Consider the following 27,631-nt stretch of genomic DNA (forward strand, 5'->3'; position numbering starts at 1 on the left):
CAAGTGCAGTTCACATTTCAGCCTTCCTGTTATAAATATTTTCAAACTAGGTTGGTGCTTGTTTAACATACCACGAAAGTATTTATAATAAGTGGCAAAAAACATGCTGAATCTCAGGTAAAAATTAAATTTTTTTTATGACTTTTATATTTTCCAGCAAACAAAATATTAAGAAAAGACTTAACATTTATTTGTAGACAGGAGTGTTTTTATTTTAGTAGCAAAGACACAGCTCCCTAAAACAGACCGGAGGAAAACAACCAACACGTTATGAAAACAAACCAAATATAACAAAAAAAGATAAACAGAAGTATAAAAAATAGCGTCTCACATTTGTAACATTTCTTTCAACAGGATGTAATGCAGCATACGTAGATATAAGATGTAGCCATGGTTACATTTAGGTGCCATTTTAGTAGTTTGTTAGGCGTGCTAACTGAGTCGGCGTGGTAACAGTCATTTAATGAATCATTGTGGGTAATATTTTAATCTGTCGATAAACCACCTGGCTGGAACTAAAGTCTAACTGATGATTTATTTCTACATATTTGTTGTCGTTTTCATTACAACATAAAAGGGGAACAGAGTGTCCTGAGCTTCAGATATATGGAAGAAATAATAGTTTGATTCCCTGCTGAATTGTCCCCCAGCAGTATGTTTTGGCTCCATCACAGAGAACTGGATTTTGGTCTCATCTGACTAGAACAGGTTCTGTTTTGAGGATTAATATTCAATGCACTGTCGATCATTCAGATGTTCACTGGCAAACTTCAGATGGAGAGCTTATGTCCCTACACATAATGGAGCGACTCAAATTTCTACAAAACATAAAGCCGCAAAGTCATAAACGTGGAAGGAAGGAAGGAAGGAAGGAAGTAAGAAGGGACACAAAGAGCAAAAGAAAGAAAGGAAGGATGCAAGAATGAGAGGAAGAAAGGAAAGAATGGAAGAAAGAATAATAAAATGAAATGAAAGAAAATGAGGACAGAAGGGGGAACGAAAGAACCAAAAGAAGGTAGGAACAAATGAAAGACACAATCAAAGGAACCAAAGTAGGAGATAAAGGTAGAATTACGGAAGGAAGATAGGAAAGAGACAAAAAAGGAAAGAAGAAACTGCACCAGAAAGGTAGCAAGACAAGGAAGGAAGGAAGGCAGGCTGGCACATTTAGACCCTGGGGTTATAAACCAAGTCCAGAAATACAGATACTTTTGTTTACTCTTATTTTCATACCAAGTTAGCCCAAAATACATTCAGAAATAAAAGGCCATACCTTTCTGAGAGCCCCGCTTCACTCATGCATGAACTTTATGCATGAGTCCTGCATAAAGTTCAGCATAACAATGGACCAAACTCTCTCCTCAGATGTGGGCAATCTACCAGCAAGAAACCTGAAACGTACAAACAGTTTCTACAACAGAAACAGTGATGTTTTGTAGTTCTGAGGATGAATATTTAATGCACTTCATGCAGTCATTACTGAAGGGGAGACATGCCAACTCTGTAGACTTGTGTTAAGATTTCTCCACAGAGGTCAGAGACGGTGTTTGCGATAACAAGCTGAATATGGAGCAGCATATGGTCGGAAGGTATTAGCGGCAGCATTTTTCAGCAGCTCTTCACCTCCTGATGAATCATCAGATTGGATCTGTAGCTCGTTAGCTGCTACTCAGCAGAGGGAGGACACCCAGGTCCGCCAGCTTGGCTTTAGCCACCTCCTCCCAGCCCTTATTGGCCAGCGGGTTCCTGGGCGACGGGTGCATCACGCCCTCAACTCGTACATTAACTACACCGGATGCAGACAGTGCCCGCCGCGCCCGTTGCTCCGCAACCTTCCCCACGCCGATCACCATGGAGACGTCCAGCGCCTCCACCACTTTGCAGAGCGCCGCATCACACAGGGACAGCAGTTTCTCTCGCTCCGCTGCAGGCAGCTCTGGCGGCGTCAAGTTCTTCCCGCTGGCGCTCATGAAGATCAGCGGGCACAGGTTGTGAACGAAGCAGTGGCGGAAGAACTGCTCAGGCTCGCCGCACAGCTTTCTGAAGAAACCCCAAAAGCGAGCGCCGCTCACCTCGCTTTGTGTGCAGCCGAGGCCCAGGATCCGTCTCTTTGGATGCTCCTCAGCAGGGCGACCGACCTCACCTGAGATCTTCAGCCAATCAACGACTGACTTCACCTCACCAAAAGGGACCTGAAACAGACAGGAACACGTCACTCATACTGAACCTTAACGGTGCAGTATGTAACTTTTATTTAAACCAAAAATATATATATATATTTTTTACATATTTGTTCATCTGTCACCATGCTGTGACAGAGTATTATGAGACAAATTATCTGTGATATGATCAATCTCCTCCACATTCTCCCTGCATTACTATTGCCATCTGAAAAAATGCACCGCTCCAACCAAAAACAACCAATCAGAATCAGGGGGAGGGTCTTAGCGCTGCCAATCATTCTCCACTAAATGTGTTGATGGCTTACCAATACAGAAAAACCCCTTATGCCTTCATCAGTGGCCATGCTATCTAGACTGAGCATTCACAACAGGCTATGCTAGCTGCAGCATAGCAAACAGCAATGGGGAGAAGGGGAGGTAAGATGAGCAGCACCATAGGAGACTGTGATTGACAGCACTAACACCGTCCAACTGCCTCCAACTGGTTGTCTCTAGCACTGGGAAACGACAAATTACCAGTCTCATACTGTCACAACAAAGTGACAATTTCAACAAATAGTTGAAATTACAGTTATTTTTCCTCCACACAGACACAGTCTTTACATACAAGCCAAAAACGTCCACTTTGGTCTAATCTGACCCCAACACCTTTTTCCATATGTTTGCTGTTATTTTACATTACATGTGATAAAACAGGACTTTGGGCTTTTTTCCAAATATGGCATTTTCCAATTCTCTTCTACAAAGACCAGATTTGGGAGGAAAAATAATAGTCGTTCTGTCAACAAGCCCTGCCAGATAAGCTGTGGGTCTCTGCAGCTCTTCCAGAGTTATCATAAGCCTGTTTCTCTGATTTAGGCTCCTTAGCTGGCCTCTCAGCTAGCAGTTGTACCATACTCTTTACATGTTCATCTGTGAACAGCGCATTGTGCACCCAAATAGCCTATTCACTGATTAGTCGGCTTTTGAAGTTAATTGGTTGAATTGTATTTTATTTTGGGGAATCAGAGTTTTGGAAGGTGAACAAAAATGCACACCACACTTTTGAGATTTCTATTTGTGAAATAAATAAAACCCAATTCAACATTTTTTTTCCTTCTGCTTCACGGTTATCGTATTTTTGGTTGTTAACATAAAACTCCAATAAAACACCTTAAAGTTTGGTACAACCGTTTTGCAGAGCAGGTTAAATGTAAACAGTGCTCTTGCTGACGATGCCCACCCCGGTCTGTGCCATGCCGAAAGGTCCAGGATTCATCCCCAGGAACAGGACCGTCTTCCCGGGCTGGCAGTACTTCTCCACGTAGCAGCGGTGGGTGTCCCAGGCGTACTCCAGCGGGTTGTAGATGTAGCGGACGGGCTCTCCGAAGGTGAGCCCCCGGAGGAGGGCGTTCAGCTCCTGCTCAGCCTGCAGGAACCTGGAGGAGGGGGTCCCATCTGCGGGCTCAGAGACCCGGTTCTGTAAAGCTGAGAGCCCCGGTTCATTTCCAGACGTGCTGCCGTCCAACATGTTGAAATAAGTCGCTGATTGTCCAGCTAAAAAGGCGCATTAAGTTGTTTTTATGGATCACAGCTTAAAACCAGAACACAAAGAGTCGCAACAGTTTCTTCCTCTGACGCTGCATTTTACACAGAATGTGTTGGTGCCATCTACAGGAATATTTGTGTAATTACAGCCGTCTTTCCCTCAGCCCAAAAACTTTACTGTATTTGTTCTTTTGCAAGCATTTAACGTTGAGTCTAGGTTGCTTTAAAAAGATAGACTGCAATTATTTGCAAAATTAATGTAATTACCATCATCAGAGATCATGTTTACCCTAAATATGATCTGCTAATAAGCCAAACAAGGACAGAGCAGCTGGTACCCCTCATCTTAATCTGAATGAACAGAACAGTTGCTGCTAATTAGACTGCAGCCTAATCTAGCCAAGAGGGGTCTTTTGAAACATATAGGGTCAAGAAAGTCCAGCAAAGGCAACAACAGTCTCCCACGGAGGATTCAACTAAGGAGTGGAGCTGCTACTGTTGCAGAAGTTGCCCTGGGATGGCAGCATGTAAAAGTATTTCAGCACAGAAAATCCCACCAACAATTAGAGACTCTCCTCTAACATGAACACATCTCTGCTTAAATACACATAAATGAAATAATGAGGTCATTAGAACCTGGCTGCGTGCTGTGGAGGTGATTCAGCCACTTGATTGAGGTGTGTTGGATCAGGAAACACCAATCTAAAAGCTACAAGATACCTGCCCTCAAGGACTGGAGTTTGACACTGATGGTCCAGGTGAACATTACGATGTCATACCAACAGTGAATCACCCCGAGAATAGACATAAAGAAAATACAGCATTTTCTATTTCCCATGCATCTCCTTATTTATCCAGGAATTCAAGACTGCATAGTAACCCTGTGAAGATTAGACTTCTACATCTTCACACCGGTGTAAGACAAAACAGGGATCAGATATACTTCGGCACATTTGACTTTCAGTTTCATTAATAATTAAAAACAGCAAGTCCTTTACAAATTCTTTATTTTAGCATAATAGTAAGAAGCCTCTCCTCTGATTTTCATACAGCTGAAACTAATTGGATCACAAGGGTACATATTAGTTAGCCCATTTTTACAATAATTCATTGTAATTTTTTTAGGAAGTTATTCTTATGCACTTTTTCCTACACAAAATAATCAATAGAGATCCTATCTTAACTGAGGACCGTAACTCTGCATGCAAGACTAATAAAGAAAAACAACTAATCTGTGATAGCTACTGTTATGCTGTTGTTCATCTAATACCATTATCAATATAATTTACTACAAATACCAGGGACTTTGTATAAGAAAAGCAAACATTTTCCTGTGATACTACATCATATAATGTCAAAATTACAGAAACATACTGGGCTCCCAACTGTACTGATCCAAATCTTTCTGTTTGCCTTCTGTGTCAAAGAGAAAACAAACTTGTCAAAGCCTAATATCTAAGACAGACTGAAAGGAATAAAAAAAAAGAAATCAAATTTTCATGTTTTTCCATTTCATTCCAGTGTACAATTTCATCTGAGTAATAATTAAAAAAAAGTCCTTAAAACAATCATAAAAATGTGATGCGCTAACCCTTCCTTTGAAAAACAAAATCTCATAACGAGATCTGAGATGGAAGGGTTCTATTGCGATTTAATGATGGAAAAGATAATACTAAAAACAATAAATGACGAATATTAACAAGCAACATCTACATACTGTATTGCCCTTTTGCTTTTTTTTTAATATGTGCACATGCCAGTGGAGTCCTTCCACAGGCTGGGAATAGTGTTTCCAAAGCAAATGACTGTATTTCTTTAAACTTGGCCCTTTTTCTCCATCATAATTTCAGCCAAATCAATTAACTTAAAACTGAACCTTTTCTCTGTGCACACTTTACCAGCTGCACAACTTTGTCTTTATATATATATATATAAAAAAAAAAAAAAAACACCATCCCAATTTCCTTACAATTCTGACACATTGAAGCAAATACAGAGGCTGCAGAAAGCTTCCACATTTGGTTAATGGCTTCAACAGCATGTCGTCCAGATCGGTACAATACAGGTTAAACAGGTTGCCTGGACGCAGCACTTCTCCGCCAAGCACTGACGGTTCAGGGCCAGAAGCTGCTCGGTAACAGCGGGGCGGAGAAACACGACCAGCAGCTGATTGGCCGCTTGAAAAGATTCCCTCCAAAGTTCATGATGCGCAGAAGAAACCCAGTTATAACAGCGGCATTTAGTCCAATAACTCGTGTATTTCAAACTTAAGGCTAAACCCAATGACATGATAAACATTTACACACCGGTCACATATCTGGAAAAAAAAAAGAAGCAATTTGTTAAAAACCGCTGAGCACTACCTTCAGGACAGGATGCCGTGTTACAAAATTATCATCAGAAAGATCTGTTTTCTGAAGCTTTCAGCATTCAACAACTGAGAGCTTAGTCATTTTAAAACAAACAAAAAGAAACAACAAAAGGCTGGCAAATGTATCTGAGCCACAGCCTAAAACACAGCAGAAAAATAAAAGGCAACAAACAAAATTAATAAAGAAAACATACTAAGGCCACAATATTCTGTATACTGCTGCTAATCTCACAATGTGACGAGCTGTACAAACAGTGAGACTCGAGGAGGCCGACCTGCACCGGTTTCCACCCAAACTCTGGGAGAGACATTTTTCTGACACAGCACTGGAGATCTCAGTATATACACACACAGGTGAATGGACAGTAATTGTGGAAGAAGTACTGTTACACTGCTGTCCTCTGAAACTCGTGAGTCGACACAAAAAATTGATCTGGTTTACAAACATTATCTTAGACAAACTGCTTCCCTCAGGACTCGACTGCAACGGCGCCGACAGACTGTATCTGAACTCCATTTTTACTCTTATTTTGGCCCATTTTACGCATAAAAAGACAACACTCAAGTCCAATCTAGATTAATATACATTTTCAATTATTTACACCGATTAAAACTGAGCCTTCCCTGCTGATCGAGTCAACAGAATTTAGTGTATCAAAACACTGAAGGTGCCAGTCGATGCTTCCAGTAAAAACTTCTTGGTAAGCAGCACCGAAAGGCAAACTGTGGTCCCAATGACGAGGAGCTTCCACGCTCGATCTGGAGGGAAAACTCAGTTTTACCGATTAAACCGAGTGACTATTCTTTTGAGGTAAAATGGGCCATTTAAGAGGAAAAAAAAAAAAATACCAAGTTGCTCCGATAGTATTTTTCCACCATTTTTTTTTTTTTTTGCAAAAACATTAGGACAAACAATATCCAGTTCCCTTCCCGAGGAGTACCACCAAATGCAGTTTGTTTGAACAATAAAAACCTTTTTTTTCTTGGGAACAAAAATGTACAAAACAGGACCATTGACCACTGTTCATCACAGAAAAAGAGTATCATTTAAAATAAAAAAACAGGGAAGAAAAGGGAACACAGTGAAATGTAAATAAAAAATAAAAATAAAAAAAATTGCCCCACTGTCATTAATAATCCCAGGACTGGAGCTGAGAGAGCGGTCTGCGCTAGAATGTGGCGCCACTCTGCACAGAGGCGAGAGGAGGAAACCCTGCGGCTTGTCCCATCTCCGCTGTAGTTATGGATCCCGGGAAGGCGTAATGTCAGACAGCCAGCCGTCCCGGAGGTGGGTGCAGGGGGCTCCAGGTTGGCGGAGCAGGCGGGGGCTCCTGCTGGTACGGGCGTGGTTCGCAGCATGGCTGGTTCTCTACTTTGGCTACGCTGCGGCCCTGGCACAGCCGCCGATGTCGCAGCAGACGGTCTGTGCGTGAAAAGTTCTTCGAGAGACAGAAAAGGGAAATATTAGATAAATCTATCTTCCACTAACATGCAGCACAAAACTTGATCAAAAATCATTTATAGTTAAATAATTTGTATGTTTACCAAAGTCTATCCAGTTTAAAAAGTGTGGACTTACTGAAAATTCAGTTTTGATGAAAATCAACAATCGGGGCCAATTCTAACCCTCGTTGGTCCCTTAATTTCTTTTACATAATTGTACGCGTGTTTGTTTTTGATGCATAAGATTGGATATGTTGTGCAAGTTTCATTTTTCATTAGATTTTCTTTTTCTCTGAAGTCTTAAGCCTTATGATTTATTAAGCCTTTTTTTAAAAAAAAATAACTAACTGTTGAGACTTAATTATTCCTTCTTATTTGTTTTCCTCTAATTCCCTGGTTTGTTTTCCATTTTCATTAAAAAAAAAAAGGGAAAAAATTAGTGTTGCGTCAACCTGCGCCTTTGATCACTTTGGTTATATTAAATGATTCTGTTTCTTTTCATTGTTTTGGTAATAAAAATTAATAAAATACATTAAACTGACTGTTAAAAAGGTCTTGTGACGTTTCTCTTTAGCGAAACTTTTGGTTCACTTTTGTAGATGTTTATTTAAATCTCTTCTGTTTTATCCATTGTAATTGCTTTCCCACTTTTAGCCATTGGAAATTGCAAGTAAAAAAGGGAACTATAGATAAGATGCATTATTATCATTAGTCATATATCACCGGATTTGAAAAGGCTTTGCTTCCTGTTCAGTCAGACCTACCTGCTGGCATCTTTCGCATTGATAAGGCTTCTCCCCACTGTGAACGCGCTTGTGTCTCTCAAGGTGGTAGCGCTGAATAAACCTCATATCACACATGTCACATGCAAATGGCTTCTCTCCTGGAAGAGCACACAAATACACAGTCAATGCATCAGTCTTAGAGTCTTGAGTCAGCAAAATGGCAAGAGTGTTAATTTAGATGTCTTAAGAGAATAAATGTCCAACACTTATATCAGTTCAGGGGGAAAATAACTCTTCTATTAAATGTCAAACAATCAAGAGTACTTTGAGCTGCTTTTCTAAAAAGGCCTCGTCATCAACTCATTATGTGTAGATCAGAGTGGAGTTTCTCAATTTTATGGCCCAGATCTAAGCAACACAGAGGCCCCACAAAACTGGGGCGAGTTTCTTTTAGGCTGGTTCAACATCCCATCAAATGACTTAACAATCCAAACTCGAGTTTGTTGTTCATGCACCGGTGCCTTTTCTGGGTAACAGGGGCTCGACAGAGGAACGCATACCCGTATGAGTGAGGCTGTGTCTCTCCAGGTGGTTACGCTGAATAAACCTCATGTCACACATGGAACAAGCAAACGGCTTCACCCCTACACACACAGAGCAATATATTAGCCCTACCACCCACAAGTGCAAGACAGACAGGGTTTAAGCTCAAGCTAGCCCTGCAAAAGGGAGTTCATCCTACACAGGAATGTAATGTGCATTTTGTCGTTTTAATATAAGCATTCATGCAACTAAAATGGCTGATTAATATTTTAACATGAGGCTACAGTACTGTGCAACAGTCTTGGGCCATTCCTCCATTTACATTCTGGTAAAAATGGGAAATATAAACCAAAGATTACAGAAAATGTGTACAGGCAATACATTAGGGAACTCGGCTCTTCAAAGTTTCAACATTTTGTCAAGTTAGAACCAGACATTTTACTTTATTTGATTGGAATTTATGTGATACAACAACTAAAAGATGCTCATTATTGTAAAAGAACAAAATAAATAAATTGCTCTTAAGCATTTCAGCATCTGGAAAGAAGTTTTCAAGTCTTGCCACAGATTCTCAATGAGGTCTAGATCTGGACTTTGATTAGGCCTTTCAAACAAACAAATATACCTCTACCTGCAGCTTGTCTTCCTTCCCTGTACTTATCTTCCTATCAATAGTTACCAGCTTCCATCTTACTGCTGAAAAATATCAACCCAACACCATGAGGCCGCCACACGCAGAGGATGAGAATCCCTACGGCTTGAGCCGAAAACTTTTGCACAGTACTGTAGACAATGCAAGAGGTCAGGTGCACTGAGGCGTACCAGTATGAGTGAGGCTGTGTCTCGCCAGGTGGTAACGCTGAACAAACCTCATGTCACAAATGGTGCAAGCAAAAGGTTTCACACCTAAACGCAGAGCATCAACACGTTAATTTCAGGGCTTTTACTTCACGTTTCACAATCCATCAATCAGAAATGTACTTGAAACTTGTATTTACAATTGATGGGTTGTTAACCACTTCTCAATTGTTTAAAAACGATCAGTTATGTATGCTCTAAATTTGTTTGAATGCGATTAACAGTGTGTTTTGTTTTGGTTTTTTGTCAAATTATGTATCCACTTCTAAACACATCCCATGAGCTGATGATATATTTAGTCCTGGTCTTATATGTTACTTTAACACACAGTGCACCAGAGTTAAAAAAAAAAAAACAAGTAAAAGTGTCCCTTACTTTCACAGAAATATCAATTGTCTGAGATAATTGAAACTTCATAATGTATGAACAAGCTGATCTCAGTGACATGGGTAAGGTGGGCGGACGCATACCCATATGAGTGAGGCTGTGTCTCGCCAGGTGGTAGCGTTGAAAAAACCTCTTGTCACACATGGTGCAAGCATAAGGTTTCACACCTAAATGCAAAGTAGCAATATTACTATTATATCACTTCAGCTCTCATTTCCATTCTTCAACAAAAATATCTAAATTATTATTACTTAACTACACATTTTCCAAGTCATGCAACACAAAGAAAAATATGTATATACGTTTCACATGTTAACTTTAGGGTACACTAGTCGGCAGCAAAAAACTAAACAACTGACCACTGTACTTACTTTACAAGTTGATAAAGTTTGCTCTTTATGACACGAGGAGTTAAAATTACTAACTTGAAAGCGCCAGAATCATTTGTGTGTGTTATGTTAGTAACTTATCAAGTACAAGAGAAGTTTAAACGTTTCAACAGAAGTGAATATTTTTCCTCTAAATAATTCATGTGAAGGTCATCAAACTGTTACCATATCGTTAAAGTCATTGAACATGGTCAAATTCATCTAAAAAAACAAAACGAGACTTTTCTTACCATCATAGAAAAACAAAGCAAACTAATAAGAGTTTTAAACGCACAGACCAGATGCTGATATTTTTGTCTATTTGATGGATACGGAGTTTAACACGCCAAATGTTTCACATGAGCCAAGTTGTTTTTGCCAAATTACTTATGGATTTAAAGAGGTGTGCATACCAGTACGGATAACAACATGGTGTTCGTTTACCATGTAATAACAGTGACAAGAATGAGTTATCCTAAGTAAACAATCTAACCGATTATGTTTTAGATTAGAATAATTCAAATCGATGCTTCTGTTGTTGGAAACTATTTTATCCACTAGCGGATCCATTTAGGGATGGACAATATGGCATTTATCTATATTTTACACTTCAAAATCTAGAAAGATGTATCGTGTAGCTCTGGTTTTTGTAAACGTTTCACCAACTGATACAGATTTCAGGTTATTCTGATTTCTCTCTAATAACAGGAAGCATCTTTAAGGACTTCTTAAATGAGCAGTCATTTATATTTGGAGCAGAGACATCAATGTGTGACAGAGCAGGGCTTGACCAATTAAAACATTTATAAAGTGTTGATCTATTACACTCTTCTCTTTAGTATCTTAGATCAACAATTAGTATGGTTAGCATTAGTAGCTGCAAATGACTATAAGGGAACACCTCAACTCAGACATTTCAAAATTTATTTCATCATATTTAAATCTGACATGTTTCATGACAGGCAGAGGCTAGAAGCTCAAAAAAACAAAATAAACCAACTGCAGTTCACTTTTCAGCCTTCCTGTTATCTACCAAAAGTCTTACTCTCCCACAGCTTGAATGGACTGCAGACATTTATCAACATATTATGAAAAAAGTTTCAATTTAAACACCGTCTTACTTCTCTGTTTCATTCAATATCATTTTTAATGTCAACAGCAAATGTCGAGTCTTCATCACACGGGAACAAGTTGCACAGAGAGTTGGTTGTGTTTAGGTGTGGTACGTTCACTGGACTTTAGAGAATTTATTACTGGTAAATCAGGGCAGATCATGGTTGAAATTGTCCAAGTCTGATCACAATTTCTTGGTGAATCTGTAACATTCATAATGTGCAAACAACTTTTTCACAGGAAAGACAAGAGCATTTTTGGCAAAAACATTTTTGAATAGATTTTCATCCAGGTTAAATTTAGCTAACTTATGTCTAGTACAATTGTACTTTATTATTGAAATACACTCTGCTACAGATCACTTAGCCAAAGTTAATGCCTTTACATTAAATTTAAAAGATAAAAACACCACTTTACCACTCATAGTTCTCACTCTTGCTGCTTAAAAGTAGGTTAATGAAGCAAAACCTGAGAGTCTGAGCATAGAACAGCAGTGTACAGAATGTGCCCAATAGATTATATGATCTGATATTACCAAATCACCCACCCTGAGTGCCAAAGGCCATCAGTAAATGGTGCATCTCAAATGTTTAAAGGTGCATTGTGTACTCTTCTGCATTTCCGTTGCAATACTTGATGTAGTAGTGTAGTGAAATAGTCTAATTGATAATGGGTCAATTGGATATCTAGAGCCATCTGTGCCTGTAGGTCTCTTTCTATATACAGTCACATATTTATAGAAAACCAATTGCAAGGAAATCTTTCAGACTTCTCATCCCTTCCATCTCCATTGCAGTAAATACCGTAAGATATAGTGAAAATGTCCATATCACCCATCCCTAGAATCTGGAAACACTTTTGATGCTGATTTAAAGTAACGGTGTCCTGTATAATGTGAGAGGGCGAGTGCACTGAGGCGTACCAGTATGAGTGAGGCTGTGTCTTGCCAGGTGGTAACGCTGGACAAACCTCATGTCACACATGGTACAAGCAAAAGGTTTCACACCTAAACGCAGAGCATTAAAGTATTATATACAAAACTGTCTGGGCTTGTGTTCACAATCCATCAATAAGCATGACACTTTAAACATATAGACGGAATTGATGGGTTGTTAACCACAATAATTGCAGGGGATTGGGTTTTTTTATTTTTTATGTTTTTTTCCAAGAAAATGGTAACCCGATTTTATTAAACAACACATCAAACTATATGAACCAATTCAAATCCACAATTTAACACATCACATGAGCTGATGATGTTGCAATCCTGTAATCTATAAAGGTCTGCTTTAATATTCAGCTTGAGAGAATATAGATTACTATGTAAGCTTGCTGGGTGAACATCTGATGAAACATAAACACAGTTTGATCTCAGTGACATGGGTAAGGTGGGCGGACGCATACCCATATGAGTGAGGCTGTGTCTCGCCAGGTGGTAGCGTTGAAAAAACCTCTTGTCACACATGGTGCAAGCATAAGGTTTCACACCTAAATGCAAAGTAGCAGTATTATATCACTTTGCCTCCTTTTCACTTGTTTAAATGTATAATAAAAGTTTAACGTTATTGGTTATTAACCACACAAAATGCCTAATCGATTTCACATTTTTAAAAATTAACAATAAAAAGAGTAAAATGCTGATTTATGAATTAATCCTGTTTATCCTTAACAATACTGACCAATATCAACAGGTCTTTGTTAACTTTATAATTACAGGGTTCCAGGACAATTTCCATGTGAAGAAACAATCCAGAACAAACTTTGGAGTTCAGCCCTTTATGTTCATGTCAAAATATTAAATATGAGCGAAAGATGGAGACGGAAAGATAAAGATCTAGAGAAATTGAGATGGAAATTTTCCATATTCTTATTTTATTTTCTCATACATAGACAAACCTGGAAAATACAGAACCTGAATTCCAAACTTTGTAGGAACCCTGTAATTAACACGTTCCTGAGACATGAATATGCAGAAACGTGAAGTGAATTAACATAAAATGTGCACCCTAAAGTCTGACTGACGGTGGACAGACCCATACCCGTATGAGTGAGGCTGTGTCTCGCCAGGTGGTAACGTTGAAAAAACTTCATGTCACACATGGTGCAAGCAAAAGGTTTCACACCTAAACCCAGAGCATCAAGAAAAAAAAATTTATGTCTCTACAACAACAATAAAAAAAAAAAAACTATGAGTCTAAAGTCCTGTTTGGTAAGAAATGAGCCAATATGGTTTAATTATTAACTGTGGTTAATAACCAATGTCATAATCCTAATGTAACTTACAAGTGTACAATATGGTTGTTGTAAACTACAAAATGAGTTGTCCTAAATCCACTCCAACACAAGACCCGTGTGTACAACCTAGTGGAAATCAAACTACCTGAATCTGTGAATGAATGCAGCTATAATAACATAAGAGTCTAGATCAGGCATACTACAGCATCCTAATCTTGTGACAGGTTTAGGATTGGCAGAGGCATACCCATATGAGTGAGGCTGTGTCTCGCCAGGTGGTAGCGCTGAAAAAACCTCTTGTCACACATGGTGCAAGCGTACGGCTTCACCCCTATACACACAAAGTATGAGCTTTAGCATAAAAAAAAAATACCTCAACTGCCAAAAATGATCAATGATAAACTTTACTAATTGCTTTAGTAAAGTTTGGCTGCACTTATCAGCGCTCGGTTTGAACTGGAAATCCCAGCTTGCTTCACAAACCTGCTATCCAAATCGATAGAAAAAGACAACGTTTCCACATCTCTTTAACTGCCACTAATCTTTGGCTATTATGTTAATTGAGCTGCCATAGAATAAGGAAGATCTTCTGATCAGATGGCCAAATCAACTTGTTTCAAAGCAAAAAAGTTTGGGTTTTTCAGGAGGTGCTTATAAGTGAACAGACAAGCAACTGGGGCCTGAATCTCCAGAGGGGATCATTCCAACTCATGAAATGCCAAATAAATCCTAATTGTGATCATGTTTCCAACAAACCCAAAAAGGATTTCCTGATTAGATTTGTCAAACTAAATCACGCTGATAGCAGGAGACAATTTTAGGCAGTTGGCAAACAACTGTTTTCAACATTAGAGCATCTGTTGTGCTTTCAGAAAATTAGAAAGTAAAAGTAACTTATGAAAGTCAACTTCATTCCATCATTTAAAATCTTAGTAAAATCCAACTTACAAAACAATATAAATGTGAGACATATTTACAAACAGTTATGTATGCATGAAAGTATACGTTTGTTTCCTGACCATAACTTTGAATGTGAAATGACAATGACAAAATGAGTTTTTTCTTTGCCAAGGAAACCAAAGCATTAACCAAAACTTTGTGCCCGTTCTGAGCACAGTTCCAGTTCAATATGGCCTCACAAAGTGCTTCCTTTGTGTGTATGACTGCAAGATATGCTAAATCTACATTTCCCAATCAGAGTAAAGTTATAACTGCATGTATCTCTGATTTGCAGGCAGCAATTTAGCTTTCATTGCACAACAATGTAAGGCAAATTTGATCTTAACTTTTAAAATATTGATTAAATATTTTTATTAAAATCCAGTTTGCTTTCTGAAGATCTTTGGCAAACATCTTTGAGCTGTAATAAAATTGCATTAAAAAACATCAGTCAGGAAGCATGCACCAAGATAGACCAGGCTGCAGTAACGCAATGATGGCTAAAAAGCCTGATTTTCACGTACTTCCTGGTTGTCATGTCATTTCATAAACAAAGAACAGGGGGAAATGTTCTAATACACTGACGATTTGTAACGATGCTCCAGGACTAAATTAGCAACTGCCAGGATAGTTATAGCAAGCATTACAAACTCGAGTTTGAAGCAGCCATTCAACCATTAATGCGTACTGCATGCACGACCAAAGCCAGGAAGCGATTGGATGGAGGCAAATATAAATAAATGAGCACATACCTGTATGAGTGAGGCTGTGTCTCTCCAGCTGGTAACGTTGAATAAATCTCATGTCACACATGGTACAAGCATATGGCTTCACCCCTAAAACACAACAAAATTAGAGGTATTCAACATCAAGACATGAAAAACTATTTACATGAATTTATTTTTTTCTTCTACCATGCTTTAATAATGTGAAGCTAGAGACATTACACTAATATAGGTTAAAAGAGAAGTGCAGTTTAGCTTAATACATGTATATAAAGCTTGTTATAGCTTTAAGTAGTTTGCTTTAATTTCATACTGAAGCTTTTCCCACAAACAGATCCGAACCTTTATAATAATTTAACCAAATCCTCAGATTTGTTTTTGTCAGCTTTTTGATCAAGCAATTGATCAGCTTCATAACTGCACTCAATACACCTTGTAGTGTAATGTTTCTCTCATTGAAAACAAGCAATAGTCAGCAATGTGCATGCAAAAGTACCATTACAGTATTAAAAGTCAAGGTAATTGACAGAATCACTTCTTCAGTGGACAGTTTTCCAACAAAGCCTAAAGATTTATCGACAGTCGTATAATTAAAGTATGGAGAAGGGATTATGAATGTAATTTTAAAAGTTTTTTTTTTTCTTTTAAATGGCAAAACTTTCACAGTGAAAATTAATTAATCATACCGGTATGAGTGAGGGTGTGTCTTGCCAAATGGTAACGCTGGAAGAACCTCATGTCACACATGGAGCAAGCGTATGGCTTCACCCCTAAATGTATACAGTACCAGATTTTAGAGACAAGAAAATCTAGTCAAATGAGGGCACAGCTGTATGATTTTACATATACTAATGTCTAATTTTCATTACAAATGCTCATTAACCTTTATAGCCAGCTATTTCTGTGCAGACATAAAGACGTAGCATCAAATATAAACAATACAGGACAAACTTGTGTTCGCAACTTAGATTTAATGATTCAGATAGACAAAAAAAAGATATATAATTTTTAGTGCTGACAAAAATGGCCCATACCATTAACAAAATGTCTAGAAACCCTAGCACTGTCAAGAAAGAGGGATAAGTAAAACTTCTACCCGTGTGAGTGAGAGTGTGTCTTGCCAGGTGGTATCTCTGGAAAAATCTCATGTCACACATGGAGCAAGCATATGGCTTCACTCCTGCACACACAAAGCAAAGTTTTTCTTGTAAAGACAAAATGAACTCAACAGGACACACTTACTTACAGCTGCTCCTCAATAAATTTGAATATCATTGGACAAAAGTTGATTTCCTTCAATAATTTGATTAAAATATTGAAACTGACACACACACATTACACAAGTGTAATTATGGTTTACAGCTAATAAAAAACAAAAATTCACTTTCTAAGAAAATCAAGCTATTATAGAAATGTTATATTTATCTCATCTTATGGCCTACATACGCATGGGACTGTTGAGTTAACGTCTGTCCACAAGAAGGTCAAACCACACCATGTCACTGCTAAAGATGGTGGCCGTTTAGAAACCGTATTCAAGCAGAGTGATGGAAAAAAAAAATAACTGCAACCTTGTAAGGATTTGGGAAGCAGAACTCATCCAGGAGCTTCTGGACTGGACTGCTGCTCGTTATCTCTGCAAATTTTAGTCATTTTTCAACATCTAAGTATCGAGTTAATGAGTAAAGCTTATTGACAATAGTCAATAAGCTTTACAACAAATATTTATTTCCATCTTGTTTGCGTTTTGGAATTAGGATGACCATGTGGTGTTTGCTTGGGAATGTGGCAGTAATAGTGATGCGGTGCAGGATTGTGGGTGGTTTAACTAAAGTAGCTATGTACGTCATCAGTGTGATTGTTTCTTTAGGGTGTCAAAAGGTTAGAGAAATGTATAGAACACAGTTTATATCTGTAAATATCAGTTATTGGCCAATAGCAACAATATTACTATCAGATATCTGCCTAATAGTCAGTGCATCCCTATTTCAGATCAAGTTAAAGTTTCTGTAACAAGCCATTTTTTGACTTGGTTTTATAAATAATTCTAATTTTTTGAGAAAGAGAATTGTAGGTTTTTCATTAGCTAAAAACCATAATTATCCAAATGAAACTAAAAGACTTGTTAAATATTCTGTGTGTGATGAATCAATATTTGTGGGTTAAATTTACATTTTCAATTGTATTACAATTTACTGAGGTGCATCTGTATTTTATGTATCCAGACATGCCAAGGAGGACCAGAACTGAAACAAAATACACATTCAACTAACATTTTCTAATCTGTCAACATTCATGAAATGGGGACTTTGATTAAAACTGTATTCTATAACCTGAGGTGCTTACAGTAAAAGGGCTATTTTCAATCCAGTCAAGAATATTTTCAAGTATCATCTGCAGGATTTAGCTGCTAAGCACTTCATACACATGTTAACAGCCAAGATGCTTTAATGCTAATAAATATTTCATGTTACACACGACTAATAAATTTGGGTATTTGGGCACTGATGAAGGAAAAAGGGTGAAACCATACCCGTGTGAGTGAGGCTGTGTCGTGCCAAGTGGTGGCGTTGGAAAAATCTCATATCACACACAGAGCAAGCGTATGGCTTCACCCCTACACATACAAAAGTATGTAAATATTCAAAAGAAACCTTGAACATTTGATCATCAACTATTTCCTAAGTGAGGTTTTTTCCAGTTATACATTTATACCATGTGTCATTTTTAATGTGTGTGTGTATGGTGAAGGTTATTTCACTTGAACAACAAAAAAAATGGCAGGGATGATCTAACAATTAAACAGAATATAGGAAGTTCACACACACAGCTGTTTCATAAAGTATTCATATAGTTAAGAGAAAAATGCTAAACTTCAACCTATCTGTTACATGTCTGGATACATCCACAAGCGTCAGAGCACTAGTCTTTCTTGCCATTTAAAATCTGCTAAGTCTTTGCTTTTGGTGGAAACTTCTAGAGTGAGCAGACGCATACCAGTGTGTGTGAGGGTGTGTCTTGCCAGATGGTAACGTTGGAAGAACCTCATGTCGCACATGGAGCAAGCGTACGGCTTCACCCCTACATACACAGATTATCAACAAATTAGCTACGCCGTTACTTTGGGATTACGGGGAATTCATAACAACCAGTTTATCAGGAACCGATATTCCTTCATTCACTTTTTATGTTAGTTTAAAAGAAGTTTGGTCAAATTATTAGCAGGTATTGAGATTATCAACTTTCAAATGAAATGGAGTACGTCACAAAACAAAAACAATATTTAGGGATGGTTTAACAATGCATAGAGGCTCTGAGATGGTAAAAGTTACATTGCTATGGGATAGAAGGGGGAAAAAAATGTCAAAAAATGGATCTGAAGTTCATCCAAATTAAAACTGCAGAAATATTACAATGACTTTTCCCAATTAAGTTGTAGTGAGGCCAGTCTTCCTCAGATTTGAACTTTCCTGGAGAAAGAGCACCCTTTCCTCAGGTCTCTCTAAATTTGCAACACTGGACCTTAGATCTAGTCAGAACAAACTTCTCAACAATGTAAATGTAAATGTCACCCAAGATCTTAAGGTCTAGTAAGTAATTATGTATTTTGTTCATTGGTATGGCTTCATGTTTCATGAAAAAAAAAAAACAATTGAAAACCAGTTAAGTTATGAAATTGTTATTTTACGTGCAATGATGGGTTGTTCATAGTGGAACTTCTAAAAATCTAAAGGAAGGGATTTAGAAAAAATACATTTCCTATCTAATGGGTTTTAGGTTTTATTTTACACCAGGTCCACCTGTGATCAACTCATCAGTGCCTTGTGCTTTCACACTGTAGACAACAATGGACATTTCTAAAATACAGGACATTTACTTTTGTATGACCAACAAAAAACATACAAGAATGTCAAAAAATAATTTGAAAAATAAAGAAAATGTGAGCAACAGTAAAAGTGAGTTTATGTAATTTTACAAGTAAATATGGATAATTGTATTTGCATCTGAATTGTTTTTGATGCAGTCATTAACATCTATTTATGCCTGTTATGCTGTCTGACAGTTCAAACTATTGTTTGTATTTGTGTACATTTACAAATTGTCAGTGTGTGGAAGAAAGCCCATCCAAAAAACAAAAGTAAAAAATGAGGGGAACATTTTTTAAATATATTTCCAGAAACCCTTTAAGCTCTTGTCAGTATTTATACAGTTAGGATAACTATTACACAGGATATCAAAGTAATTTTATGATGAGCATTTTCTAACTTTACAAGCAGATATTTCTAACACTTAATAAAAAGGGCCAGAGCTAACCTGAAATGGTTTTTGTCAGTTTGTTCCACAAAATCAAATCCTACAGCCTGTGTTTTTCTTTCACCCTGTGTGTTTTTTTCTTCGATCGAAGTCAACCTTCCCTTTCCCTGCGTAAGAATCAATCCACTGACTTTAGAGTCCACCCAATCACGCTAAACAAAAACTGGGTACGGTAAAAGAACGCATACCCGTATGAGTGAGTCTGTGTCTCTCCAGGTGGTAACGCTGGAAAAACCTCATGTCACACATGGAACAAGCAAACGGCTTCACCCCTACACACACAGAGCATACAAGTATTAGCTAGTCAGTCTGGCAAGTAAGGAATAACTCAGGAAGAAAAGTAAGAAATGTGTAAAGTGTGTATGGGAAAAGACAGATGCAGTATTGGCAAAAAGAAAAACTGTAAATGTCAACTACATCAAAGTGGATTGGTAGATTAGCCCAAGGTTAGTTAGCTTTAATTTCTTATAGTGAATAACTTAGCAGCAATAATTTACTTAAAACAATTATTTAGAAGGTTGACTTACCCAGTCTGTTTTATAGCTATTATGTAAACATCTCCCCAATTGATGTCCGCAATTTTTAATTGTACACAATAAGACATTAAGAATTCAGTATTTGATCACCATGCAGATGCTGTCAACACAAACCGAAGAACATACAGAGTAAAAAGGGGCTATGTATTGCATGATTTGTGTTGCCTGTGCTTTAACAGCTTAAAATCTGCACACCGGGGTCCACAAGTAAGAGTCCATCATAAAGTCCACTATTAAAAAGTCTTCACTACAAATCTAATTCACCTGTTAAAGCACAGAGGATGAATATTATGGTAATGTAGCCAGAACAACAACAACATACCAAAGAGTAAATATGGTCAAATTTCTAACATGTTAGTGATTAAGCCTCTACATATAAACAGAAATTCAAATCATTTTTTAACTGACCAGCTCATATATTTAAAGACGGCAAAGATGCAGAGTCAGCTCTCCAACAATTTAACATCTTGTGCTGGGATTCAACATCGAAAAACTTTATGAACAAAATTTTAAAAATTAAGTCAAGGTACTCCTAAGCTATTAATGTGATTTTCTAAAAGGATTCTCAACTATCAGCAGTTGTACACTTGCAGATCCAACCGCATGTCATATAGCATAATATGGCAGTGATTATGGTCGCAAACCCCCATAAAAAACTGTTCAGAAAAAATTATTACAATTGAAATAATATAGTTTTTTTTGTTGTTGTTTTTTGTAGGAATTAAGGATTGGAAAATATTGCATAATTCATTATTATTTTGTGAAAGAAAAACTATTGTTAAAGGGATTAGTAATCATATGGTAAAGATGAACAATCCTCAAAAACTGGCAGTATGATTGCCGTTTTTACAGGTTTAAAAACTGTTTCCACTGTTCCATGAGGTCGTCAATAGATCTTGTGTTTCAAAATATGACTTAAAACAATTATTTCACTGTTTAGCAGCACAGTTATACAACTGAATGCAACTTTTTTTATAATATACATGTTGCCAAAAAGATTAATCTTTTGACCCTTTTTATTGTAATTTTTAATCACATTTGCAATTAATCCCACAAAGAAACATGATAATGTCATTAGTCCATATCAGCCATCTCTGGGACAAATAATTACTTTTCTGTTTTAAATAAAAGCAATAATATAATGCAAGACAATTTAGTCAAAAATGTATGTGTAAATACCATGGCACGATAAAATAGTGGTAATCTCACTGAAGGTTATCAGCCCATGACAGTCTGATACTATCTAAGCCTTGGACCAAGTAGGATCTGCCAAGTTTAAGTTCAAGATGTACATGTTTCTGTATATTAAAAAAAAAATCTGCACTGTTTGTATTTTAAGACAATTTAAAATGGCTAACAAGTATCAATATAAAGTGGGAAGCTGAAATTAGCTTCTGCTTACACCAGATCTTCATCTACTCTTCAAGAAAACGCTCACCAATCCTTAAATAACTGCTAAAATTATCAAAACTTCTATCAAGTTTCACATTTCTATAACTGCACCAGCTAATATTTAATACACAAAGTCAAAACTATTAAAAACAAAGAAATTCACATAAAGAGTTTTTAATAATGGACTCTGGACTACAGGACCACAATGGCTTCTATTCTTTTGTTTTCTGATTGTGGGGCCAAATAAAAAGACTGCATGTTATAATTTGGAATAAAGAGATTTTGGGGCTGGCTTTGTTGGAAATTACTGTCCACAGACAAAAATGAATCGTCAGCATCTGTCCCTTGATTTATGTGAAAGACTACATGCGTAGTCAGATTTATGTAAAAATGGGCACGGCTGAAGGACGCATACCCGTGTGAATGAGGCTGTGTCTCTCCAGGTGGTAACGCTGAATAAACCTCATGTCACAAACGGCACAAGCATACGGCTTCTCCCCTAAACCGAAGAGCACCAGTTTTAGTTCAAGTCCCCCACAGACACCAGTAAGCTGTGAGGCAAAGCTATTACCAAACAAGGCTTTAAGTAGGCCACTGGAAAAGCTCACAACTGCAGCACACTTCTAGACTCAGTCCAACTTAAACGTTTAAGGCCTCTTTCAACATTTGATTTAAATAATCAGTCACTAAAAGCTGTTCTGGCTTCAAAGAGAAGTCGAGCTACTACAAACAGCTACCATACCTGTATGAATGAGAATATGTCTCTTTAGGTGATATCCACTTCTAAATGCTCCGTAACAATGATCACAAATAAAATTTTTCTGCACTTTGGAGGCCGGACCATTCTCATCTCCACCTGCGCCCTATGAAATAAGCAGATAAAAAACATTTTAAATACAGGCTTAAGAAGAGTGTAACACAAATATTCAATATGTAGTAAGCTTTAATGCAAACAGACAGGTGCAGTTGAATAAAATAAGAGTATTGTGTAGATGTTTATTTGTTTCAGGAGTGAACTTCTCCTGGGGTTTTTTGGCCATTCTTCCTTCAGAAACTGGGGCCTTAATTTCTAAATTAAATGTGGAACACTTCTAATGTCTGGTTCAGACGCAATATAAGAAATTCATTGGCTGTAGTCAATGTCCTGGATCAGGACATGTTCTCCTTCCACTCAACTTTTCATTAACAGTTTCACATAACACCCAGAAAATCTAGCTTCTTTAGGAATGAGCTTCAGTTGCTTACCCTTCTAGCTGACTGTAAGTCAGTGTCTGCTGGATACCTATCATGTAATCAGGCTTTCCCTGACTATATACTGCTAATATGTCAGTTAAAAAAAACCCTTTCCATACAAGTCTCAGGAAATATTCTGATTGTGTGAAAAGTTGGGTTTTCATTAGCTGTAAGTCCTTATCAAAATTAGCTAAATCAAATGCTTTATTGCTGCGTGTAATGAAACTCTACATCAGTTTTCCTTTGTGAACTGAACATCAGACGCCCCTTTATTCAATGTGACTGTTAACACAATCAAAATTCACGTTAAATTGTTTATTCCACACAAACACTAAAATTACTGCACTACAATTACTGCAGAAAGTCAAATTTAGCTTTTTCCTCAAAGCACAATGTCAATTTTAAATGAGAAAATCTCCCAGTCATGTCAGATGGCCTTAATGCCCTCCTGTTACTGCTCCCCCTGTTATGCTCACAACTGCAGCCATTGTGCTCCACTTCACTCCCCTCCCCCCCTTCCTCTCCAGAGAACCTCCACCCACCCCCTCCACATCTTTCCTGTGCTCCTCCCCCACCCCCACACAAACAAAAATGTGCACCCTTGGATAATCCAAGGCAGCCACACATCAGCGAAGTCAAATGCTGAACGCGGTACGTGCACACACGGGGAGCTGAGTGCACATTCATGAAATAAGAATACAAGAATTTTCCCAACAATTTCAACAATCCAGGCTACTGACCTTCCCTCCCCTTCCTTCTTGTTCTCTCACTTTACAGGGCGTCACTGATTTCCTGTTCTTTTTTTTCTGCTGCATGTCTTCGTTGGTCCTCATGTCCTTCTCATCCAGCAAGCGGGGAGCTTGGAATTCACCTTCCTTCCTGATAAGCTACGGAGCAAGAGAAAGTTAATTATTTCCCATTTTCCCAAAGGTCTCTTCTTAGCGCTGTAAACAGAGGTTCCAATCATGGCCAAAAACCAAGCAATAGCAACGACCTTTTACTCTTTAATATGCAGTATTTTCAGTTACAGCTACCGCCAGAAATAAACCGCAATGGTCATATAGACCTGTTTTATAACCTCTCTAATAATTCATACCATTCTTTAATATGATTTTGTTTACGACAAATCTAAATTATGCAACAAAAGTAACAAAACTGGTTTATCCAAGAATAATTACGTACAAAAATTGTATAAAAGCAAAAGGTTTGCAATCTTCACACTGTGAAAGCCTAGCAGTTAACCCCCCATATTTCCCATGTGAGTCCTAACCAGGGGTGGACAGCTCATTCCAGAAGGGAGGATCATGTGGCTCTGGGGAGCACGGTCGGGTCCGTCTCTCTGAGGAGGTGCATGGCCGAGCGGAGCCATCATTTTTTTAGGAGGAGCCGCCATTGTACTGGCCTGCATCAGGGCCATGCTGGACAGGACAGCTTCGCAGCCAAGCAGCCCCGCCTGCATTAGGAGGGGGAGGGGGGACAAAAAAACAACAACAAAAAAAGAAAACAAGACGCAACACTTTACAAGCTGTATCAAGTCATACAAAATGAGCTGCAATTTAAAATGAACTACAGCTAAGACAGTAGCGGCATCTGCCAAGCTATTTATCAACGACAACATCCTGAGTGACACAAGACTGCAAGTAAAACTATTTGTAACCACTTTGGTGTTGTCAAAACAAACCCATTTCATATGGTCGCGGACTGAGCTGCTGGGCAGATGTGACATTGCTGTGGTATATGTGAGCGCAGGGACAGGGGTGGGGACAAGGTCATCCAGAGATCCGTCAGTCAGGATGGTCGGGTTGGTGGGAAGCCACACCCACCTCACTCATCTAGTACTAAAACTGAGGAAGAGGAGGATGTGGACGAAACAGACAGACATACAGTTACAACTGCTTCATTGGATGCCTTTATGGACACATAATACAAAGCAAGTTCATGTAAACAGATGATTTTTCTTTGCACAAATGATTCCAGGTAATGAACACATTTTTAACAACAACAGGACTCACTGTAGCTAAAAGTGAATTTAATCTGGCCTAATACTTGAGAGTTAGAATTATCCTATTGGGAAGAAACGTATACCAGTTTCAGTTCTCATCAGTTATCTGTTTTTTAATAGGTTTAACCAATAAAAGTGCTACATTACAACTGCACCTATAATTACACATAATCTATAATTCAGTGATGATTGAAAAAAATATCAAAAGAAAAAAATTCTAATGACAAAAATCAGGTTTTAAGGATAATGATAATGAACATTTGCTAAAGATCCTATTGAATATGTATTAAAAGAATTAAAGCAAGTAATTTTTTAATGATTTGAGTAGTTTTTCTGTGCTTTTTAAGGTAATTGAAGGGCATTAATTACCCCAGAATTTCAGCCTTTAAATTGATGTAAGGTCTTAATTTGTACAGTCAATAAGTCAGTCTTGGCTTCATCTTAAACTCCTCTGAAAGCTCACTAGTGTGAAATAATTTATTTTAGCAAAGTATGTTAATATACACTTAGGATTTGATATTTAACATAAATAGAATAACATTTATGTGTTATTGGCTGCTCTACTGTGTAGAAACTACACTATTTTCCTCATTAAAAAGCTAGTTTAAGACAGTTCGAGTAAATTATTTGTTTGCCATTATTGAATGTAACTACGTTTAGGATTGTGCTTTTTGAGGGAAAAAAAGCAGACAAAAGCATGATTAAACCCCCCCTTTAACAAATATAATGCTATCAATATATTCGATTTTAAACAGAAACATCGCGAAGACTTTAGTTTTTCATATATATTAGATTGGTGATGGGACTAACTTATGTTTTTCATCATAAAAGCTTCAACGCGTTTCAGTTCACTAACGTGAGCTAACGATAGTGTAGCCAGACAACTAACGGACCGCTACAGCTAATGCTAATTTAATAAGTCGAGAAAAATGTATATAATTTACAAATGTTTATTGCCGTTTGGTTAGTTAAAACACAGAGAAATAACCAAACTAAAGGCTGACTTTGTACTAAACGTACATTTTCAGCACATGCAGTAGTGGCCTTCGTCCTGCCTCTGAACCCTGCGTTAGTTTAGCTGCTGTTTGAGCAGGCTAGCTAACAGCAGCTAGCTGCTCGGTGGCGCCCTCGCCCACAGACTAAAAACTCGGAACAAATCATGAGAAAACGTTCACTTCGGATTGATACGGCGGTTTCGCCAGAGTATATACCTCACAAGGTGGATCGCTTCATGTCTTTCCCAGTTAGTTTACTAAAAAAAAAAGAAACCACAAGCTCAACTGGTTCCAGACGAGTCTGGGCTATAAAGACATTCGTGATGGCCGTCGTTACGAGTGCCTCCCCCTCCCGATCATTAAGCTAACATTTGTTAGCATCCCAGCACTGGCTAACACTGACGCTGTTAACAATGCATAACCCGCTTTACTCCCTTCTTCGACTGTACGTTTACAAAATGAGCACACAGACATCCAAATGCATAATTAACATTATATGAACACTGAAAACGATCACATTTTTCTACGTACCAGCTTTGCTCGCCGACGTTTTCTGCACCGTCTAGTTTACAAACACAGGAAACGCCACAGGATGTAGCCCACTCCCCCACACAGCAACAGCAGCAAACCCTCCTCAGCTGAAGAGAAAGGGCTCATCTTCTTCCAGCTCCCCGAGAAGCCAGAGTGGCGATCAAACTGAAACAGCAGAGAAGACTGTTAGTCCATTATTATTCCTGATCTGGAGACGCCCACCACCGCGTTTAGGTTGATAAATGTTGTTTGGGCCTCTCTCTCAGCTCACTGTAGATTCAGACCACGTCTGAAGAGGCACAGATGGAAAAAAAAGGGGAGCGAGCTCTTAAAATGACAGAGAACAGGGACGTGTGTACAAACACTAGGAAGTTACGGTAGTTTTTATGCTGCCCTTTGCCCTTTTGGATTGAGTCATCTACATGTATAAGCCTGAGCAGAGATAGCAAGATTAGTGATCAATTAATTATTATATCCCTGGACTTATATTTATTTTTCTTTAAATTGCGCCACATTTATGAGTTAGAAAAACTCATTTGTCGGTTGCATCCATGAAAAACGATCTAAATACTTCCTACCAATGCCAGGCATCTTTGTAATGAATAATTCACTTAACGAACAGGGCTTTTATAATGTGTTGAAGAACTGTGGGCTACACATCCACAACAGCCTAGCACAGGGGTCTCAAACTCCAGTTCTCGCCGCAGTCCTGCAACTTTTAGATGTGCCTCTGCTGCTTCACACCTGAACAGAATAATTAGGTCATTAAGGCTCTGGAAAACTGATCTACACAAGGAGGAGGTCATTAAGTCATTTCATTCCAGTGTTTTGTACCTGTGGCACATCTAAAAACTGCAGGACTGCGGCCCTTGAGGCCTGGAGTTTGAGACCCCCGGCCTAGCACCTCCTCCTAATACGTGTCACACTCTTCCTGTACAATAGCTAGTTATTTGCCAATGTGCATAACTAGCCATGTGTTCGTCATTATCTTCCAAACTAATCCTACCAGAGGTCAGAGCTGCAGAAAGGTTTTATGTCAGCTCCACTTTCAAATTCTTCAGGTAGTCTGAGCATTGACATATTGGAGGGTGAAATTAAATTCCTAAGGATGCAGATATAGGATTGCCACTGGTTTCAGAATCCTACTTTGATAGCTCTGCATTGAGATTGCAGCAAATGATCACAAGCTTTGTTTTTTTTCCAGCATCACA

The 27,631-nt window shown here is 38.1% G+C and overlaps 2 protein-coding genes across 25 annotated transcripts; both read right to left on the reverse strand.

Annotated features, from left to right (window-relative positions):
• Positions 1–922: 922 nt before the first annotated feature.
• Positions 923–3,795, reverse strand: smug1 (single-strand-selective monofunctional uracil-DNA glycosylase 1). Its single transcript, XM_005799922.2, has 2 exons — positions 3,406–3,795; positions 923–2,192 (listed from the first exon to the last, which is right to left on the reverse strand). The coding sequence occupies exons 1-2, from the start codon at positions 3,691–3,693 to the stop codon at positions 1,659–1,661; spliced, it is 822 nt and encodes a 273-aa protein (XP_005799979.1). The 5' UTR covers positions 3,694–3,795; the 3' UTR covers positions 923–1,658.
• Positions 3,796–4,700: 905 nt separating this feature from the next.
• Positions 4,701–26,786, reverse strand: LOC102219306 (gastrula zinc finger protein XlCGF57.1-like). 24 transcript variants are annotated; one of them, XM_023325725.1, is made up of 21 exons: positions 26,421–26,785; positions 24,574–24,736; positions 24,163–24,345; positions 23,633–23,779; positions 22,402–22,522; positions 22,075–22,158; positions 19,920–20,003; positions 18,415–18,498; positions 17,951–18,034; positions 16,514–16,597; positions 16,104–16,187; positions 15,445–15,528; positions 14,001–14,084; positions 13,558–13,641; positions 12,923–13,006; positions 12,441–12,524; positions 10,121–10,204; positions 9,615–9,698; positions 8,810–8,893; positions 8,289–8,407; positions 4,701–7,520 (listed from the first exon to the last, which is right to left on the reverse strand). In XM_023325725.1, exons 2-21 carry the CDS (start codon positions 24,616–24,618, stop codon positions 7,347–7,349), a joined length of 1,965 nt encoding a protein of 654 aa, XP_023181493.1. In that variant the 5' UTR covers positions 24,619–24,736; positions 26,421–26,785; the 3' UTR covers positions 4,701–7,346. The 24 variants fall into 24 exon arrangements, with proteins under 24 accessions (XP_023181493.1, XP_023181494.1, XP_023181504.1 ...); XM_023325726.1 differs by lacking the exon at positions 26,421–26,785 and adding an exon at positions 26,106–26,414; XM_023325736.1 differs by lacking the exon at positions 22,075–22,158 and having other exon boundaries at positions 26,421–26,786.
• Positions 26,787–27,631: the final 845 nt, after the last annotated feature.

Source organism: Xiphophorus maculatus, chromosome 20, assembly GCF_002775205.1.
Source record: "Xiphophorus maculatus strain JP 163 A chromosome 20, X_maculatus-5.0-male, whole genome shotgun sequence".
Classification (NCBI taxonomy): domain Eukaryota; kingdom Metazoa; phylum Chordata; class Actinopteri; order Cyprinodontiformes; family Poeciliidae; genus Xiphophorus; species Xiphophorus maculatus.

Coding starts and splice junctions, on each gene's coding strand:
- smug1 (XM_005799922.2), bottom strand. CDS start 3,693: ATGTTGGACGGCAGCACGTCTGGAAATGAACCGGGGCTCTCAGCTTTA. Junction 2,193..3,405: donor TCGGCATGGCACAGACCGGG/GTGGGCATCGTC, acceptor TGTCTGTTTCAG/GTCCCTTTTGGTGAGGTGAA.
- LOC102219306 (XM_023325725.1), bottom strand. CDS start 24,618: ATGTCACATCTGCCCAGCAGCTCAGTCCGCGACCATATGAAATGG. Junction 16,188..16,513: donor ACACACTCTCACTCACACGG/GTAGAAGTTTTA, acceptor GTATACATTTAG/GGGTGAAGCCATACGCTTGC. Junction 10,205..12,440: donor ACACAGCCTCACTCATACTG/GTACGCCTCAGT, acceptor CTTTGCATTTAG/GTGTGAAACCTTATGCTTGC.